Source organism: Xiphophorus hellerii, chromosome 2 (genome assembly GCF_003331165.1).
Source record: "Xiphophorus hellerii strain 12219 chromosome 2, Xiphophorus_hellerii-4.1, whole genome shotgun sequence".
NCBI lineage: Eukaryota > Metazoa > Chordata > Actinopteri > Cyprinodontiformes > Poeciliidae > Xiphophorus > Xiphophorus hellerii.
This window is the reverse complement of record NC_045673.1, coordinates 7,258,766-7,279,382: the sequence shown is the minus strand read 5'-3', so window position 1 is coordinate 7,279,382 and position 20,617 is coordinate 7,258,766. Positions and strand designations below refer to the sequence as shown.

The 20,617-nt window shown below is 37.6% G+C and overlaps 1 protein-coding gene across 3 annotated transcripts in view; it reads left to right on the top strand.

Moving 5' to 3' along the window:
• Window positions 1–20,617, top strand: part of ano3 (anoctamin 3) — a 46,310-nt gene that overhangs the window by 15,843 nt on the left and 9,850 nt on the right. Inside the window, exons 3-16 of one of the 3 annotated variants that reach the window (XM_032581879.1) lie at window positions 3,670–3,797; window positions 3,913–4,068; window positions 4,165–4,265; window positions 4,342–4,386; window positions 8,162–8,296; window positions 9,450–9,556; window positions 10,603–10,658; window positions 10,834–10,955; window positions 14,117–14,251; window positions 14,346–14,442; window positions 17,908–17,968; window positions 19,777–19,859; window positions 19,964–20,104; window positions 20,409–20,573. In XM_032581879.1, coding sequence (XP_032437770.1) covers window positions 3,670–3,797; window positions 3,913–4,068; window positions 4,165–4,265; window positions 4,342–4,386; window positions 8,162–8,296; window positions 9,450–9,556; window positions 10,603–10,658; window positions 10,834–10,955; window positions 14,117–14,251; window positions 14,346–14,442; window positions 17,908–17,968; window positions 19,777–19,859; window positions 19,964–20,104; window positions 20,409–20,573 — 1,532 coding nt within the window. Of the gene's footprint in view, window positions 1–3,666; window positions 3,798–3,912; window positions 4,069–4,164; window positions 4,266–4,341; window positions 4,387–8,161; window positions 8,297–9,449; window positions 9,557–10,602; window positions 10,659–10,833; window positions 10,956–14,116; window positions 14,252–14,345; window positions 14,443–17,907; window positions 17,969–19,776; window positions 19,860–19,963; window positions 20,105–20,408; window positions 20,574–20,617 lie in introns of all 3 variants that reach the window. The other 2 variants (XM_032581871.1, XM_032581861.1) reach the window with 2 other exon arrangements.

Sequence of the window (20,617 nt, the reverse complement as noted above, 5' to 3'; positions counted from 1 at the left end):
TAGAAACCTGAACTTATACGAGTTTGGATCTTTTTCCTCAGGTTTTCTGCTCATTGCCTCCCATTTTTCCATCACATTTTATCCAAACAGAAGCATGTGGTGCAACCGCATTAACCATCCGCCGTGAAACATTTGGTCACATGGGAGAAAAAAGAAGCAGTCGAACTGTGTGAAGTTGTATGAAATGAAGGAAGAATCAAGGCAAGAGATTTTGCATCTGGGACTTTTTAAGCCTGAAATACACAATCCATTCGAGGAATATTTGTTTTGGAGGCTGTTGATGGAAAAGCATTTAAGACATTTTTATGGGCTCACTCTGAAGCTTCTCGTTTATCTCCAGACATTTTTATTATTTTGTAGAACTGCAAAGCATATTGTCTTTTTGCAAATAAAGCCTCACCTTCATTTAATCAAATAAATGATGTCAGTTTTTAACTGGCCTTTTTGATATCAGTTTTATACTATGAAACTTCATTTTTAAGATAAGAATAAAGTTATTGCTCATATTTTCTGAAGTGATGTTCTCGGAAGGTATCAGCTCTCTTTCCTGTAGTAGAAAGATGTTGCTACATTGAATTTGAGGGAAAAACAAAGACATTTTCCAGCTAACTAAGTACAAGTCTGCTCCTTGATGAGAGGAAAGAAATTACTTTAGTTAGGAGCTAGAGGCAAGAATAATTACTAAATGAATGAGATGATATTGTGGCATGTGTTTGTAGAAATACTGGAAAAAAATAATGTCATTTGTGTAGTTCCTGGGCTCCATTCACTTTAATCTGTCCCAAAAATACACAATTAGAGTTTAATATCTGGTTGCAGAAACACAAAGTGTTTTTTTTTTTTTTTTTTTTTTGCAAGGCCAGTTAAGAACTGATTCTAGAACCAGATCTAATTAAGCACTGAGACCACTTTTAAATATTAAAACCTGTTATGTGGATCTAAATATGTGAAGATTTAAAGGAACGACTTTGTTTGTCTCAAGTAAAGGATGTAAAATTTAAGGTGGTCTTCTTCTTCAGGTTACTTTTAACCTTACGCCACTTTCTTCTTTTATTTCTTTTTCATATTTTAGAATGAACCGGCCTCTCAGTTCTTCTCTCAGATATTTTTTATATGTCCCTGTAACAGGCTGCACAGTGGCGCAGTTGGTAGCACTGTTGCCTTGCAGCGAGAAGGTCCTGGGTTTTTTTTTGGGGTTTGCTGCATGGAGTTTGCATGTTCTCCCTGTGCATGCGTGGGTTCTCTCCGGGTACTCCGGCTTCCTCCCACAGTCCAAAAACATGACTGTTAGGTTAATTGGTCTCTAAATTCTCCCTAGGTGTGAGCGTGTGTGTGAATGTTTGTTTGTCCTGTATGTCTCTGTGATGCCCTGCAACAGACTGGCGACCTGTCCAGGGTGTACCCCGCCTCTCGCCCGGAACGTAGCTGGAGATAGGCACCAGCAACCCTCCCGACCCCATTAGGGACAAAGGGTGAACAGAAAATGGATGGATGGATGGATGTCCCTGTAACATCTGTGGGAATCAGTCTTTGATCAATCTGTAATAAAGGGATAAATGAGTGTTATTTTTCTATGGCAGATCTGTAAATTTGTGACGCAGGTTTAGCAGTGGTTTCTTGTTCAAATGTGGTTGGTTAATGATAAATTGTTGATGAACTTGACATGAAGAGAGACATGAAGAGTGTTGGGTGTGATAGAATGTGAGGATCTTGGAGGGCTTCACTCATTTTTCTTTAAAAAGTAAAAAGAAAATGTTTAACTTTAGAGAGTTTTTTTAAAAACCCTTTGATACCTAAAAGAGTGCAGTGTTAATCAGCTTTGCTTTGAGGAGCGGATCTGTGTCATAGCGTTTGTTGCTAACTGGATGAAACAGTTTAATACTCCATGTCTTGGTTTTTACTCTGCAGGCGTAATAGATATTCCCTCACAAACTGAGATTACTGTGTCGGTGGAAGGTGGGAAACAGCAGTTTCAATTTTTTACAGGTCCAAGATCAACGCAGCCGTTACAAAGTGCAGGGAGGTTGAAAATAAAAAAAACGTCTTGAAGCTCACATAGCATCATTTCTTCCCTTGCCATTTCCACAGATGGTTTAACCACAGCAGCATTGTGAGTCACAGCCAGATGAACTGACAGCTGCAAATATATATTTGATTGAATCAATTAGGAGGCTGTCAAACATGAAATGAAGGAGAGATCATTTGTTCTCCACTGTAATAAACTACATCTCCCATGTTAAAGCCATTAGGCTGGCGGCTCATGTCTTGTTTTGAGCCTGACAGATTGTTTAGCACATTCAATTTTACTTTTGAAAAACCAAATTCCTCTAAATAGCACTAATCAGAAATGCTTCCCCATGTTTTGTAGTCATATATTGACTTTCTCGTTTGAGGAATCTTGGACAATTATTTAGTGCGGCTGCAGCTCCTGTTGGTCTTTCTTGGCAATGTTCACTTTAAATGTTTTATTTTCTGTGGTCATGAGAAGAGAAGAGATGAAAGGAAACTTTTATGCGTTTTCTCACAGGTTGACAACCTTCGGGGATCCTAATGAAATATGCATGATGTTCTGAGATCTAAACACTGCAGTAATACAGTACAACTGTTGCATTTCTAAAATTGTCTTCACAGATCTTTTTTCTTGCAGCTGAATTTAGGTACAGCAAGTCACTCAAATTAACTACTCCCATTTTTTTCTGCAGTGCTTGCATATTGTGAGATTTTAAACACACATTTTGCATTTAAATAACCTTTAATGCAGCTGTGGGTGTCTGTCTGCACTTTTCAGAGTACAATTAATTAGCTTTAATAAATGTACTTTTTAATAAAGATACCTGATGCCGTTATTCTATCATGTTTAATTTAAGGTAGCTTTTGCTTGATGTGTATGTATTGAACTTGGAAATGTATTCATTCTTGTTGATCATTTTTGACATTATTTTGTTATGGCCTCAAACTTCAACACATTTTATGGATATTTAATGTGACAGACCAACACAAGCCTGCTTAAAAATATAGGTGGAAGAGAAATATGAATTACTTTCCAAATAAATATATGAAATGTTTGGCATGCATCAGCATTCAGACATCTTTACTCTTTCATAAGAGAAAAGAAAGGACTTGTAAGAGGCTGCAAAAGACTGTCATGTTTTAGGTGAGGAATGACTGAGAATAGGAGGCTTAAATACTAAAAATATGTGATGTTTTCCTTCCATTTCACAGCTACACACTACTTTTTGTTGGTCTGTAGCATAAAATCCATGTGACACAATTGTGGTTGTAATGTGACTGAATGCAAAGAAGTCTAAACTGTACCAATACTTTTAAGCAGCAGCTGTGGTTCAGTAAAAATGTAAGCTCCTTTCTTTGAGTTTTTTTATTCTATATATTTGGTCACTTCGGTGACCAAAATATAAAGTGTTACATACAGAGTAAGACTGTTTTATAGAACAGTTCCCCTTTAAGATCCAGAAAGGCAGAAAAGGAGATTAACGATTTAATTCGGATCAAGAAAACAATGTTTTCTTTCACACAGATCTAATTTCAGTGTTTGTGGAGAGATTAACCAAAGCAGTAAACAAATGCTTATAGCAGAAAGGATTGTTTGAGTGCTTTCGCTTTGGTTCAATAAGAGTCTCTGACTGATTTTGTTGTATCTTTGTGCAGCAGAGGATGTCAAAGACAGCTACATTGAGGAGACCGAAGTGAGCACATGTGAAACAAGAGCAAATCCGACAATTCTTCTGCAAAAACCTGTCAGCCGGGCTAAATTAGGGACCCGCGCAGACTCTCTTCAGGTACCACATTTACTGCACATCTAAATGCATTGACATAAAATCTACAGCTCCTTCATCCATTCCTCCAGAAGTTTTTATGGCAAAGTGAGATTTATGTGATGCATTGCTTCTGAAGGGAAAAAAACAGTCAGACACATCTGGACTGCTTTTTCGAGATGGAAAAAAGAGAATCGATTACATCTTGGTTTACAAGAAGTCCAGCCCGCAGGTGGAGAAAAGATGCACGTTTGAGAAGAATTTACGAGCCGAGGGCCTCATGCTAGAGAAAGAGGTAAACATTTCTCATTTCTGGTTTGGTCTTCATGGACTTTCATTTTTTAACTTCTAAGTTGCCAAACTTTGATGTTATTTTACTAATTTTTCAAAGCCCTCTTTGACGAACAACGACATCATGTTTGTGAAGGTCCACGCTACCTGGGATACCCTCTGCAAATATGCAGAGCAGATGAACATCCGCATGCCTTTCAGGTACATGGAAATAATCTCTGCAAACTTTCAGGTTTTAAAGCAGCTGGTAACTTTCTATTGTAATTGTTTATTTCAGGAAAAAATGCTACTTCACTGACTGGAGGAGCAAAACCCTTGGCAGGTGAGAAAATTCAACATATTTGGGATGTTTTGGTTTGGATTTAAATCTTTTTTACAGAAAGTTTTGAAAAATTTGGAAAGTCTGATTAAGTGTTCAGAAATGAAAACTGATTATGGACTAAAGTTTGAGTTTCCAAACTTTATCTTATTTCACTATTGAAAGATTAAAGTCTGAGTTTGGGGGAAATTTTAGATAACTATTCTGGTTTGGCACATAAAACTCTTTAACAAAAAGTTACATTTAAACTGGATGCGAGGTTTTTGAATTGGGTTTTGTTTGGGGTTTATTTCACATTAAAGATTCTACTGAACCAAGCTTGTCTAGATATCCAAAAATAACTAAGTAGTCCTTTAAAATATTGACTGATCAGACGCCTGTTACAGCCTTGTGTTGTTTCACGGCTTTTGAAATGACAGAAATACAAATACGAATCCTCAACTAGGTGAATATTTCATACTAATATGGGTAATGTGATAGCAATCTTGAAATGGAAACATCCTAAATGTATCTCTTGCAATAAGATTCAGGGGTTCACAAAAGCTCCTGGTGTCCTAATGAACTCACTCAGTCGAGCTTTTACAAACCATTTCTGTGCCTATAGTGTCATTTTGCAATATTTATATCTTTTGAAATATTTGGTGAATAGAATATCAGCTTCCATTTAGCTCACAGATGATGAGAAACATTGGAGATTATTTTAAAAAGATATTTGAAAGAAATCCAACAAATCAGCAGGTGTGCTATTTTAATTTTGTCAGTGTTTTCAAACGACATGCACCCTTGAGTTGATAAAGCAAACCTGGTAGATTTTAATAAAAGCACATAAATCTCTGCTGTAACGGTTGAATAGAGTGGCTCACCTACTTTTGGCTGCGCTTTTCAATAACATACTTTCCAGCGAATATAAATGGAGCCGCAGAAGCTCATTTGCATACTATTTTTAGATAGATGCACTTAGCTTTGATGTGATATTCGAACTTGGAGTAGAAATTAAAATTTCCATTGTTTCTTCTCACTGAGATGCAAATTTTAAAAAAAAACAGTCTAACTAGCAGACTGAATGTATTGCATTCCTAACAATGAAAACAAACAAAATACACAGAAGATTCTGCTCTGTAATATTATTGTGCGGAAATTGTTTCCCCTAATTATGTTGTTAATTAACACATCAACAAAGAGAGGCAGTGCAAGCAAACAACTTTCATAAAAGACTATTTCTACAATTTAAATTATTGCAAATTATGTTTAAATGTTGCTCATATGGTCTATATTATCAAAATAATGCAATATGTCTTCTTATAACACCTTCAAAGTACAAAGTATTCGTTGTTTCGGTTTCTTTCTGAAGAAAAACATAGTTTCATTATATTATATGAATCTAATAGCCTGGATTTGAGGAAAACTTGGCTGCACTGTGCGGACCGGGATGAGATTTATCATCAAATACAGAATCCGGCCAACTGTGATTAAATTAGGCTCTGATTTGGGTACCTGCTGGCGCTGAGCAGAGTGAAATGTCAGCTATGATTGGATGTTACTGGAATCAGAACTGGCGTTGTTTCATCTGCACCATCTTTGGCAGTTCATCACTCGAGTAGTCTCCTGCCAGTTCATCAAGTTAAACACATAAATTAATCAGTTTTCGTTTTATTCTTCTACCTGCCTGTGGTTTGTTGAGAAAAGTCACAAACAAATCGCTGAGTCTGTTATTTTTGTAATTACAGTTTATTTGAATCTTATTTTGTAAAATAAATTTTATACTATGAATGAAATTTCTTTTTCATAAAGAATAAAATTGTTAAAATGCAGAAAAGACAGAAAACACCAAAAAGAAAAATAATTTTATTATCTTTGTGCATCTGTAGGTTCTTCATAATTCATATAGCTGAATATTATTGAAAAGTTAATTTATTTCAGTAACTTAACTCACTAGGTGAAACACATTGTGTCTATTGTTGATGTTTTTAAGCCTTTATATCTGTTAATTAGCATGATTTTCTGTTCACAGCTAACGAAAAAAAGCAACATTTAAGATTTGAATATTGCATCAGATCAATAAAAAGTCTGAAATATTGTAATTTTTAATCCCATAGAGCAGCTTTAGTATTCATCAAATGATAAAGATACAGTAAATTTCATCCAGAAATGGTTTCTGAATCAATTTTCTGTCTCTGTGATCAAACATTTGTTCACACTGAAAAACTAAAAACAGGTACAGTTATTTATGATTCCCTCGGCGCGAATCCTTCTGACACTGGCGTTTAAATCAAGTTAAGGGTTTTCTTCAGCCACCGTGTTATAAATTTACCTCTGGGAGTTTTACAGCACAAAACATTTTCTTTGCTTTTTGTTTTTGCTCTTTACCCAGAACTTTCTACAGCTGGTACACAAATTATTTATTTGTTCTCGCATTTATGGTCCTCGGGAGATGAGGGATAGTGACTCATCAATATAGCCCAGTAGCAGCTAAAACATGATGAAAGGTAGTGCAGATAATAAAAACCTTTGTTTTTATTATACAATTTTGTAGGAGGAGGAGAAAAATGGGAGATTGCTTTTGGATTTTGCTTACCAATAAAATGTGAAAAGTGTGGATTCAAACTGTGGAGGAGTTTGAATCCACACTTTGAGCCTGAGTTCAGTTCTAGAACAATTCACCACCCTGAAAATCTCACAGATCACCAATCAATCCATGATTTTAAAATGGAGAGAGTATAAAGTTACCAAGAACATGGCCTTACACTGGAAGGCTCGATGAGGAGAGCAGTAACCATAAAGGAGGTTTATGGGAACGCTGGAGGAGTAGCTGTTGATCTGCAGAGTTATGGGCTCTAAAGTTATGACCGTTCTGAAAGAGCGGAAAGAAAAAAGATATTAGAAAGTACAGTTTGAATTGTGCCACAAAGTCAGTAGGAAATACAGCAAATGTTTGGAAGCAGGTGATCTGGTCAGGTGAGATGAAAATTAAACACAATTTATGATAGAAAATAACAATCATTGAGGATTTTTCCTATTATTAATAACCAGAATGAGAAAATGAAACAAATGCATTCAACAGTTTGGAGAGTTTTGTGCAACAGTAGAGTTGGTAAGTAGAATAAAACTGTCACTTAGAGACATTTTTATAATATAGTTTGTTATTTTTAGTTAGGTTTACTTAAGTATAGCAGTTAAGAGTTTATATTTTCCTAAATTTAACTCACTCTTTCTCTTAGGAAATACAATATATGGAAGTTTTGCCAGTTTGTTCTGCTTATCCACCTGCATATCACCACAGTTTGCACTCTTCTTAATTCAACTAGCTTGGTAAAAGTCAGCTTCTCTTATAAAGGCCAAACCTGCTCTACTAAAAGTGACATAATAGTGTTTTTACTATTTTTATAATAGTAAAAACACCCCACTGGTTTTAGCTGTTACTATATAAACACACAAAAGCCAAGATGTTGAATAGTGACAAACTATGTACATAAATAAGAGCCCGCTTTCAGAGTCTGAATCAATGTTTGTGATGCTGAAAAGAAAAACTGAGGTTAATCTTCCAAACTGTATTTAGCCCAGCTTTTGTGTTCCCGTAGAAAGGTGTAAATAGTAAATAAATAATAAATTAGTAGCATGGATGACACCACACATGTGTTTTAAAACGTGTTTTCTGGTGGGGTGGGGCTACCAAGGTTGTGCGGCGAACAAGGTTAGCCGCCATCATCTCATAGTGAAGTAAACAATCTGCTTGATAATCTGCCCCATTAATCCTGTTTGTGTCGATGCGCCTGTGCAGCAGGTTTCATCTGAGGTGTCAGCAGATAAAAAGCTGGCTTCCCAAAAATCCCATGAAGCTGGACAAAGAGGCGCTGCCCGACCTGGAGGAGACGGACTGCTACACGGCGCCCTTCAGCAGAGCGCGCATGCATCAGTAAGAGGGCTCCTGATTAAAAACTCACAAGCATGATCACCATGGATACAGTAATGTTGGATTTTTCGCTATAGTTTAGTTCTATTTTGTTGTGACTTTTTAATTCAGTTTGTTTTAATTAGTTACTAGAGTGTGTTTGGTAGTTTTTCTTAGTCAATTATTGTTTGGTTTTTGTTAGTTGTAGTTTTAGTTTTTTCATACTTTGGTTCATTTTTAGGTGCAGAATTCAAAACGGTCAAAGGATTGTATTGTAATTACATATACTACTCAACAGAAGATACAATTTAAAAAAAACTATCTGACTGGCATTTTATTCCAACTTTTGCTGTCGCCATTTTGCGTTCAGTCGTAGCAGGAGGATTATGAAGTGCTGCAGTTTGCCCACAACTTTTGTCAACTGCTTGTGTGGGAAAAACATAATAATTTCACATCAGATCAAAAGGCTAATAAATAGATTCATAAACACAAAAACAAAGGATATCATATCTATATTTTCAGTATGTTTTAGTTCCTCTTTATCAACACACCATATAGTTCCCGCTAGCTATAGTTTCCCCCCATTAATTATTGTTTTTATTTATCCCAACGAAAATGTTCTCGCAATGTCAGTTTTTCTTATTTAGTTTTAGTTAACTATAATAACCTTGGTGATCACGGTGTCAAATAATAGCAGTGTATTAGAGATATAAAACATTCCCAGTGACCCATTAGATCCTCTACTGCCTCTGTCTGAATTTTGAGATAAAAATCTGTGCTTGTATTTTTTATAAGTGTCACAGAAATCAGAGCAAAACTAGTTCATCCTAAATAAAACGTCAAAAACAGCAGCAGTTGTACATTAAATTATTTCTTCCTTATTTGTTTAGTATTTTATGTTGAAAGCTTCTTTCTGAAGAAAGCCATCATGGCATCATCTAATCTCATTTCTCAGGAAAAGCAATTCCAACTTTCCATTCTTCCTATGTCTGCTTGTGTGTATTGCTGAGTGGAATATTGATGCGGCAACGAGCACAAACTTGACAACATGAATTGTGTCTAAACGAACTAATCGCCCTCCCGTCGTTATTGACTCATCTCACATTACGGGCTTTGACGGGACGATGCCCCGCTGCATGATGGGAAACTAAAGTAGCGTGATGTTGTTTCTTTTCAGTTTCACTATCAACAACAGAGAGACGTTCTTCTCAAATTCCACCAGGAGCAGAATAGTCCATCACGTCCTGCAGCGCACCAAGTATGAAGAAGGAAAAGCAAAGATGGGTAAAAAGATACTCCACTCTCATTTGCTTCCACACATACTAAACAATAATCCCAACTTTATGTGCAACCATCTACATGCATATAAAACAAACTTTAGATTTTAAAAAGTATACGATCTTTCTTTGAATTTGACTTTAGGATTATTTGTAGAGTAATCCTACTTTTTTACTTTCACATTACAACCACAATCACTGATGTATTTTTGAGGAATGTATGAAACCAACACAAAATATTACATAGTTGTGAAGTGTTTTTATTTTATTTTATAAGAACAGAAATCTGGATTTATATTCAGTCCCCTGAATCAACTAGTCGAACTACCTTTAGCTGCATACGATTGCCATCTGAAACTGAAACTTTTGCCCCTTATTTTTTGCATAAACAGCTCTAGCTCTGCTAAATCAGGTGGAGAACTGTGTTCATGGAGTTTGAATGCATTTCTGCAAGCTGTTGGCATCATCCAGCCTTATCACAAATCTGTACCCAGTTTTGTTTCCGAATTGTTTCTTCACTCCCACTTGTCTGGCTTCTGCCAGCATGATTTGCTGATTAAATTTTGGCCTCGAAGCACTGGAACGGATTTAGAGTTAATATTTTAAATCGAGTGACGACTTTATTCCCCCCAAAAACATGATATCAGCTTGGCTTCAAGAGTGGAAAATCCTTTTTATCTTTCCTCCTATGATTCTCGTTGTCAGCTGTTCATGTGTGAAAGAACAGCAACAAAAATAAAAATAACTGCACTCTAGTCTTGAGTTGGGAACTTTTTGTTTTACTGAGTACAGAAACTGCAGACAGAGTTGTGAATTTATTAAAACTTTAAAACAAAACTTTGCAACCGCTGCAGTAAACTTAGGCATATAAAGAGAACTCATCACTTTAAACTAGCTCTAATTTAGAAAGACTGTGGTAAATTGTTGTTATTATGAAAACATTTGCTTTCAGTGAGTCTAAAGCTGGTCTGTTTGCATCAATGACTGCTGCTGAATTTTTAATGTGCTGTTGTTCAGGGTGTGCTTGAGATCATTTGCTTTACTTTACTGCAGGCATCAACCGCTTACTGGGCAACAACACATACGAGGCGGCGTTTCCTCCACATGAGGTGGGCCGATTCTAATTTGAAATGAAAATGTTATGTATTCAAGAATCAGGAGAATAATTGAAGACTGTTCACATAAAGAAATGTACAATATTTAAAGAAATTAACATCTAAAAGCTGAGCAGGAGATAAAAGATAATAATTATTACCTGTGAAATGGCCTTTTTTGTCTCCTCAGGGTGGCTACAAGAGCAGACATCCAATTAAAACGCACGGAGCCCAGAACCAAAGGCATCTTCTGTACGAGCGCTGGGCCCGCTGGGGGATCTGGTACAAATACCAGCCTCTGGACCTCATCAGGTAATTAGCTTTGAAGCACAGAACCAGGAGATATTTTTGGATTTATCCCCTTTTTTTGTTGTCTTTTCTATTTGGTCCTGGGCTTCTCTGAGCTTCAAGTGAACAACCTGAGTTGTTTAAACGCAACACAAAGTAATCCAAGCAATTTATTTTGCTGAAGACGTAATATCACAGCTGGCCTCTGATGTGTGTTGTTATGTAACGTCACATTTCTGAACTTTAAGCTGTTAGATTGTAACAGCTGAGGCTTCTGGTTTGTTTGACTTTTATTTTACCTCCTTAAACTAACAGTTTAAGATTTGTTAGAAGAATGGAGAAGAGGCAGAGTAGACCCTGGACAGGTCACCAGTCCATCACAGCTTTAATTTTCTAATTAAAAACAATGTGTGTCTTTAAAGGGATCCAAGATTAGTTGAACATGTTGGCCTAAATATGTCGTCATTTTCCCATTAACTAAAAATTACTGTTTGTGATACACCAAAACTCATAATTACTTCAAAAAATTTACATCTTTTGTTATGTTTTTCACCATTGGAGGTCGCCGTTTTTTCATCTGATGGGATGATGATGCGTTTTGGTCCATTCTGTACTGGAATCTACAGAGTAGACACAGGAAGGCTAACTTTACCCGAGTAGTTATTAATCATATTGCGTTGATTAATAACGCAATATTATCTGGTGTAATTTTAGATAATGCCACATTGTGTCACTGTTGGCCATAATTTTAAAAAAAACAACAAAAAAAACAGTGAGGTGAATCTGGACGCTTCCCACACGAAAAAAAAGAAGAGCGCAGTGGAGGAGAGCCGGAGCCGAATACAACTTCCAAAGGACTGAATCTGTGCTCTCAACATTTTTCTCCAGAAGACTTTGAGTCATTTGTACGAGCAAAACTGACAAAGGCTCTAGCAGATGACCATTACCTTAACAAGCTTAAAACAAATGCAGTGCCCACAGTTTTTATCCACAAAGCGCCTAAACCCCGCTGCTGCCTGAGCGACAAACACAGGGAGAAACATCAGATGGCACTCTGTCTGTCTTAAAAGAATCTCTTTTAAAAGCTAACGGAGCTCTGCGGCAGAAGTCCCAGCGGCACTACTGCTGCCCCGGGCGAAGACCGGACTGGACACAGAGCTATAGAAGTACTTACCGGATCACAGGTTTGACCAGAGATGTGCATCATTGTTTCATTTAGGAAGCTGAAGGCAGCAGCAAAACACCAGCTTCTACGGCCATCTCTGCCCTCTCCCCCTGTCTGTTTCTTCTTATCTGCATTACTCTGTGTGATTTCTATATTCCGATCGATTTCAACACCGTCTGGTTTAATTTGAAAAGGCTTAAAGACATTACTCATCACTGTTAGCGCAGTTGGACCATTAGAAATCCTTTACCCAGAATGCATTGCAGCATGAACAACATGGAGATGTTAGAATGACAATATTTTATTAAAATATATAAAAACTGAACAGCCTATAGCATTATTACTGTATTATTTTTACATCTAAAATACATATTTTTCAAATTAAGCTATTGTAGAATTTGTGCTTTATTCCTTTCTTCCAATGTCCCAAAACATGAGCAATCAAAAATTTGATAACCAGTCACTATTAACTGTCGTGTTTTCTCTTTGCTCTAACAGTGAATGGCCCCCAAGATTTATTCAGCACCTTTTCATTAATTTCGCTCCATGTTTTCTCTTAATCCTGCTGTCCTAATTGCTGACAACATGTTATGTTTCAACTTGTCTGTCAGCAGAAATTGTTTTGAAAATGCGTCAGACTTGGTAAATATTAACTTTGACGTTTTTGTGCTGATGATGCAGGAACGTTTTCAGTCCAGTACCCCAAAACTCTAGCAATTCTCAAGTTTTTTACTGGCTGAATTTTTTTCATTAGTTATTTTTTTCTGGGTCAACTTGAAACTATCTCAAACCATCAGCACTCAGCTTGACCTCCTTCCAACCGCAGCATTTTTTCCACAGTACTGGCAACATTTTCCTGCATTTTTGCAACCAGTTGTTTATCATTATGTAGCGTCAGTCAAATGCTTAGAGCAATGTTTCCTCATTTTTCCGCTTCTGACCTCAAAATACCAGTGGAATAAACTTCTGAAGTTTATTTCAGATGAGTTGGAAGCATCGCCAGTGAGCTAGCTACTAAATTGGCTATTTCAACTACTTTTAAATTTGTAATAGTAAAATGTCTTGCTTGCGTTGATGGAATGGGATTTTCACAAAATTATTTATTTTCTCTTTTGGGATGTCAGATTGAAATACTCTACACATTTTTAAGAATTTGTTTTTAAAAAAATAAAAATAATCTTTTCACTTTACAATTATTCACGGTCGTAATGTGGAAAGGCTAATCCATGTGATTACTGCTGTCAGACATAATATATATAGACTTACTGTATTTCTGTCAGTAAATTAGAATATTTTTGAAAAAATCATTTATTTCAGGAATAACATTTTACGCAAGTTAATGACACACAGATCCATTTATTTCTGTTAATTATAATATTATGCCTACACCTAATTAAAACATGATATTCAAAAGAAGAATATAACATTAGACCAATAAAAAAAACTAGTTTTCAAAACATACATGTGGAATTAATGAAATGTATGTTTGTGTGCTACTAAAAGGTTGTTAATTTTATATTTAAATATGACAAATGAGACTCGTTGAGTCATATATTCTAATTTATTGAATATGACTTTATATTAGATACTTTTTATTGCTTATATTTATTAGCACTTATTCAGATTTACATAGAAAATCTATATTGTTTGGATGTTAGTGTAGGAATACTGAGAAACCGACAAAAGATTCGACATCTCTTCTGACCCCACAGTGATGTGTGAGCGTTGTCCCCTAACTACTAATTGCTCCTGAGATTATTTGCTTTTTTTCTGTGAGACACGTGTCATCCTAACTGAGACTGTGACCGCTGCGGTTTGGGGATCAGTCACGGTTATCGATTTGTTTCGCATCGCAGTGACCTTTCAGCCCGACAGCTCCTTTTATTCATTAAACTGCCACCTCAGAGCCAGCCGGATGCTCCCTGTAGGCTGCGCTGGAAGTACACTGCCAAGTTCAATTAAAGCTCAGCGTAGAGTATTAGGAAATTTTAATCAATGTTTGCCTTTGTGTTGCTCCCAGGCGGTATTTTGGGGAGAAGATTGGCCTGTACTTTGCGTGGTTGGGCTGGTATACAGGCATGTTAATCCCTGCAGCCCTCGTTGGTGTTTTTGTCTTCCTGTATGGACTCTTTACTATGGACTCAAGTCAAGTGAGGTCAGTTCACACACTAAGCTGATCATACTCAGTACGATCCAGACATATCTGGTGGTAATTGTTGGCTAACTTTCCAAACTCATTGTCCCATCAGTAAGGAGATTTGTGAAGCCAACACAACCATCATGTGTCCTATGTGTGAGGAAAGCTGCAAGCCATGGACGCTAAGTGACAGCTGCGTCTTTGCAAAGGCAAGTACATTTACTTCAGCTTCTATTGGCCCTTTGCACGTGACGTCACTCTGTCCAGAACTCCGCCCACTCTGTCATGACGGACTTCAACGCGGCCAATTCTGCTTTACAGCTAGTCTAAATCAGATATCTATAGTCTAATATCGCTTTTTTTTAAAGTAGATTTCACGTTAGAAATAGTCATTGGATGCTGCACAAACCTATAAGGATAGAAACCAAACTTGTCATTTTATTGTGTAACTTTTAATGGATCTTACCAAGCTCCGCCCACAACCGACCCACGTGACCGCAAGTCTCACAAGCAAAGCCTCGCAGCGCGTTGTTTCTATGTAAACATGACTCCATTAGTGCATCATTTCGACCGGACTGTCACAATATATCAGCTACTAAATGGACAGAGGAACTAACAAGTTCATGTCATCATCTGGGAGGAGGTTACTGGTTTCTCAGTCACAAGCTGGTTGCAAACCTGAGGCCAGCAGGTGTCAGTCAGTGATGGTAGATCTGAAATTTGGTTTGATGACGTCAATATGAGAAGCTACGGACTGATAGGAGGAACCAAAGAGCTCTGTAAAGGTAAAGGCAAATCTTCTGAAGTTGGGATATAATTCATTTAATTTCACATAATTACCACGGTAGAAGCCATTTGTTTGTTAAAATTTTATGAAATATATTTGTTCTATTTGATGTTTGTTGTGAATGACGTAAACTCACAAACGAACGAGGTAATTAGTCCAACGTTTAGAAACTACAGCGGCTGTAATGCGCCACAGCAAAGGTAAACAAAGGTAAAATACCCGAACAGGTGATCAACTCAAAACCACTTCTACCTTTTAACTCTCTCTCACTCTTTGTAGTTTAAGCACACCTGTTACCGTGGCAACCGCCTGCTCCCCGCAAGACGAGCAAAGACGTTAAAAACATAACATTCAGTCCGTTACGATATCAAGTTTCCAGGCTTGATATTTATTTAACACAGCGATGGTTGATTGACTAGCTGTACTTGGTGCTAGCGTGGCTAACACGAGTAACAGTTTAGTCCAAAGCCTTTTCTGCTAAAATAAAATCTTTAGTGTATGTCAGATACAGCACACATTGCATATTGATCTGTTTAGCTAACGTAAGACTGTGTAGCAGACAGGCTTCAAGGTGTAGAAGTTGTATCAGTTCTGCCATTATGCTGTACTTAGCTAACGGGAAGCTAAGTGTGTTTGTGAGACGGCCACGCACGTGACCACGTAGAATGGGCATCAGCCAATGAAAAGCGGCCCCTCTGGTAAGGTCCAAGAGGAAAGATGCCGCGATAGCAGCTGTCAATCATAATGACTGGCAGCCCTCTATGTAATCGCGGATTTTCAGCGGACACTTTTCACAAGGTACGATTAACGGTCATATACTTTATAAGTAAATATGTTTCGAAAGATGATATCAAACATTGAGAAACCAGGCGTGTAACCACTGGTAACCATGGAGACGGTGCCAGCAGGGCCGCACCGACATGTAGCCTAGCATGTGTGGGGGAAAAAATGGTTAGCATCTCGTCTTTTGTACGTTTTTAAAGCCAACCAGGCGCGTTACGTTCGCAAATAAATTAGCTTGACTCAAAGAAGCCACGAATAAACTGGCAAAAACAACTTGGGAAAACAATTTCAGCTTCTTTGCTCAATACTCCCGCCCCTCACTTCGGACGTCCATCTCGGCGCTTCGAATATTTAGTGACATAGTTGCAAAGGGTCAATTGGACATACATGTTTAAGTTTCTCCTGTTACAAGTCTAAATAAGGTGCTAATAATTCGGAATTTGCATCAGTTTTATAGAATCTTGCAAACCAGAGCATATATAATTGTTAAAATACATTTCAGTTTTATAATTTAATATTTTTTTGTAACAAATACACAATTAGAAAATTTATATCCAATGATTTGGTTGCACATTTTCATCAATATAACTTTCAGTGAGGGAGAAAAAACAAATCATTTTTACTTTCTGTAAATACATACAGTTTTGCAGTCAAAGTTGGTGGTTTTTGGGCCATTAGGTAAAATTTCTGCTTCTTGTTTGCTTCATTAAGTTTTTTTGTTCTTATTAGAAACAAATTATATATGAAATATTAACATATTATTGCAGCATCATAGTCTCACACTAACCTAACCTTTAATTTGAGGACAATTGTACAGTAAACTAAAAAAAGTGTGTGTAGAAAAACTTTTTAAACCACAGGTAACATAGTTAACAATTCCTTTAAAATAAATGAACCTGAAGCTGTTTCTTTAATGACACAATGAGCAGGACATCAAAAATGTTTGCAAATTTGAAACCTGGACCAGAGCAGCATGGTTTGGTCTGATAAAACTAAGACTGAGCAGTATATAGATATAGAATAAAAGTCTTATTGTTTATACATGCAGTGGTGAACTACATCATGGACTGGTTTCCAGTTGATCACAGGGCAAACAAGAAAAAATAACCATGCACACACACACACACACACACACCCACACACACATGCCGACCTGAGAACAATTAAAGAGATCAATTATTCCCAGAGAGACATTCAAACTCCATGGGAAAAAAAACATGACCGTCTTGCTGCTATGCAACGGTGCAAACAACGGCTTCTATCTGAAGCCTGGAAAAAAAACAATGTGGAAAATGTTTGTATCTCCAAACTTTGTTTCCTATTTCATTGTTTAAAAGCTGCATAAGTGCAAACAACTTATTTGTTTATCCATCCATCCCTAAAGTCTCCATTTTTCCAGTTTCCATTTTAAGGCCTCGCCTCTGTAAAACATCCTGCCATATATTAATAACTGTTAATAAAATCATCTGATACAGACTAAGAGCTGGAAATTTTAACATGAAAAAACAAGAAACTCTGACTTGAAAATGTGCAGAGACCCTGGTCCCATGTAGGTTAGGTATAGTGTGGGATCTGTTATGGGAGTTTTATATCTAAATCTTTATTTTTTTAATTTTTACCTGTCTTGTTGACAGTGACCTAATGATGGGTCACCAGTGGGTTTTCCGGCGGACAGACAAACACAGAAACATTTCCCCAGAAGATCCAGGTCTACACAGACTGTGCAAACATAAATGCTCCAACATCCCCCTCTCTGTGCCCCAAACTGGTGAAATATTAAAGCAGTAGGCTAAGTGCTATCCTCTTGGGAAGGGAGGGGTTGTACAATGCATTGATAGCAGCTCTAAGAATAACTGTGCTACAAGTTATTTTGTTAAAAACAATCATTTTTATAAATGTGGGTTTTTTTTCCCACCTTGTAAAATAACTTACCGGTAATTAATCTGCTTATCTGACTCCTGATGAGCAGATAATTATTTTTAACAAAAGGTTAGCTAGACACCAGAATGGCAAAGGGTTTGGTGAATTGCAGATAAAGCTAAAGCTGCTCAAGTTTACATTGTTCAAAAGTCACAGTTCTCTCTTTCATGTTTTGTATTTTCAGGTAACTCGTCTGTTTGACAACGGCGGCACTGTGTTCTTTGCTATCTTCATGGCTATTTGGGGTAAGTTTGTTTTTCTACAACGGCTTCTGGAATTCACCTCTATTTACGCAGCACTCATGTTTCAGATTTCCTCTCAAACACATTAAGTTCTTCAGCTGGGAATTTCAGCACAGTAAACACTCTTCGGTGGAAATACAGAAGAGCTTCTCTGTAATGTGTCTGTATGAGGATAACTCACAGTCATCCCTCTCTGACTGGCTGCCTGCTCTGCCCTGATGTAATTAGTTGGATAATTAGTCGTATCCTCAGAGGGAGGTTATCGTTTGCCTCTGCAGGGTTGCAGAACTGCATGGCGATACCGGTCGGCTGCAGCTGCTTTCCCACAGCTGTATCATCTTTGCAGCACAGTGTGTAAGCATCAGTGTGCAGAATCTCATCTCTCCACCAACATTGTAAATAGTCACCTGCGCCAGAGGGAACAACCTGACATACTTAGTTCTGTTTTTGGGCTAAATGGAGGAGAGGAAGGTTCCTCTCTGATTCCTACTCAAACCCTCTTTGCCATGTGGAGCAAAGTAGCAGAGCTGGATAAATGCACTTCAGAACTATGTGGATTTCTGAGATCAACATGAAAAATTTGGTTAGCCTTGGGGACTGAGTGCAGGCTTCTAAAAATGGCTGCTTCTCTATCTTTATAAACAAAACTAGGTCAAGCTATATTAAACTTCAACGTCTTTATTCTAACAGCAAAGTTTTCCTGACAAAGGACTGAAATTCAGCAGCTATTTAAGGCCATGGCAGTGGCGCCTCCAAGAGGTGGCCTTGCGGTGCCATGGCCCCCCTGAAAAAATCCCGGCAACCCCACTGGGACCCCTAGAGAAGTCCTCTGCCCCATTTAATAAATCACATTCAGTTCATACAATAACATGCAGACATCTTGCCACTCTAAATGTTTTATTGGCCCCACCTGGCCACTCCTATGAACATTTTCTGGGGTCACCGCTGGATCACGGTTCAGTTTTCTTCAATGATATGCTCTAAATGAATGACTTTATAGATGACACTTACTTTCTTTTAGTAATAGTGATTATCACTAAACAGTGTATTCTTCTCTTTGTTGTTCATTTAATTCAAATAGAGACAGAAAATACACAGATATATTTTTTTTATACTTACACATGTAAGATCTTAAAATATTCATTTGTCTTTACAAAGTATAGCAAAAAATAAAACTAAGATTGCATAGAAGTAGTGCAATTTTTCACCTTAATTCATTGTGCGATTAATTGATTAATTGCTTATTGCCACAGGCTTAGCCAGCATCATGCTGTGGATTTTACTCTTATTCAGCAGGGAGATGGAAGCTAATAATTTACAAACAAATATATACATTGTTGGCTGACTGTAGCGTGTGCCACCCAGCTTTTAAGAAAACATTTTTCCTTTATGTGACAAACCAGTAGACATTAATCAGCCTGACAGTCAAAGAGTGTTGTTTCTGTTGTGTGCAGCTCCAGCGACAACAGGGACCAACACAAAGAAACAGAAAGCCTCCAATCTGAAGGTTTTACTTTCAAAGTTTTACACCAGAAAATAAGTGAATGCTTTTGTTGACCACTGTGCAAGAAGCGTTTTTATACTGCTGCTATGTTTCTTAACTACTTCCTCACAGGGCCAATGCAGCATTATGGCTGTAATCTGTTTTCATAATGGACATTGCACATCTCTGCAGTCTGTGTTTCACTCAGGATGTCTGACCATGATATGCTGTTAGCCTCTCCAATGTATTCCCTTATGCACATACTGCTGTTACCCGATTCATATCAGAGTAGATCAATAGCTTGATAAATTCCTGATTGCCTCTGCAGCAACCGTATTCCTGGAGTTTTGGAAAAGAAGGAGAGCAGAACTGACGTACGACTGGGATCTCATCGACTGGGAGGAGGAGGAGGTACCTCAGATAGAGATCTAGTGTTGTTGTATCACCTCAAAATTTTCTTTTACGCCAACGTTATCATGTAAATCGAGTTAATTATGTGATGTTTTGTTAATCAGGAGGAACTGAGGCCTCAGTTTGAAGCCAAGTACTCCAGAGTGGAGAGAGTTAACCCCATTTCTGGAAAGCCTGAGCCCTTCCAGCCCTTCTCAGACAAACTCAGCCGCCTGATGGTGTCTGTGTCTGGAATATTCTTCATGGTAAGCCTTTTGATCTGAGTGGAATTGGCCTGTTAGGGATCTGGGTTCACATTTTGATCAGCGTGACATCAGCAGCAGTGTTCTGTCGCCCCCTGCTGGCCAAAGAATATGAATCAAGTAAATGGACGTGTGGATTTTACTTGAATCATGTTTTATTATATAAAACATTAGAAATAATATAGTTATTTTTCATTTCTATTTTACGTTTTCCCTCCTGCCATAGTATTTTTTTCAGTTTGTTGCCCAGTTTTTCATTGTCTCTTCAGTCTTTAAACTCTGTAATCTCACCATCTCGCCGCCTCAGATTTCCCTCGTTCTGACGGCCGTGTTTGCTGTCGTGGTTTTCCGTCTCATTGCGATGGAGAAGTTTGCCTCCTTCAACTGGGACTTTGTCCAGAAAAACTGGCAGTTCGCCACGTCTGGCACTGGCGTCTGCATCAACTTTATGATGATCATGTCACTCAATGTGGTGGGTGTCTGGACAAGCGCGACTGTTTTTGCATTCTGTCCAGC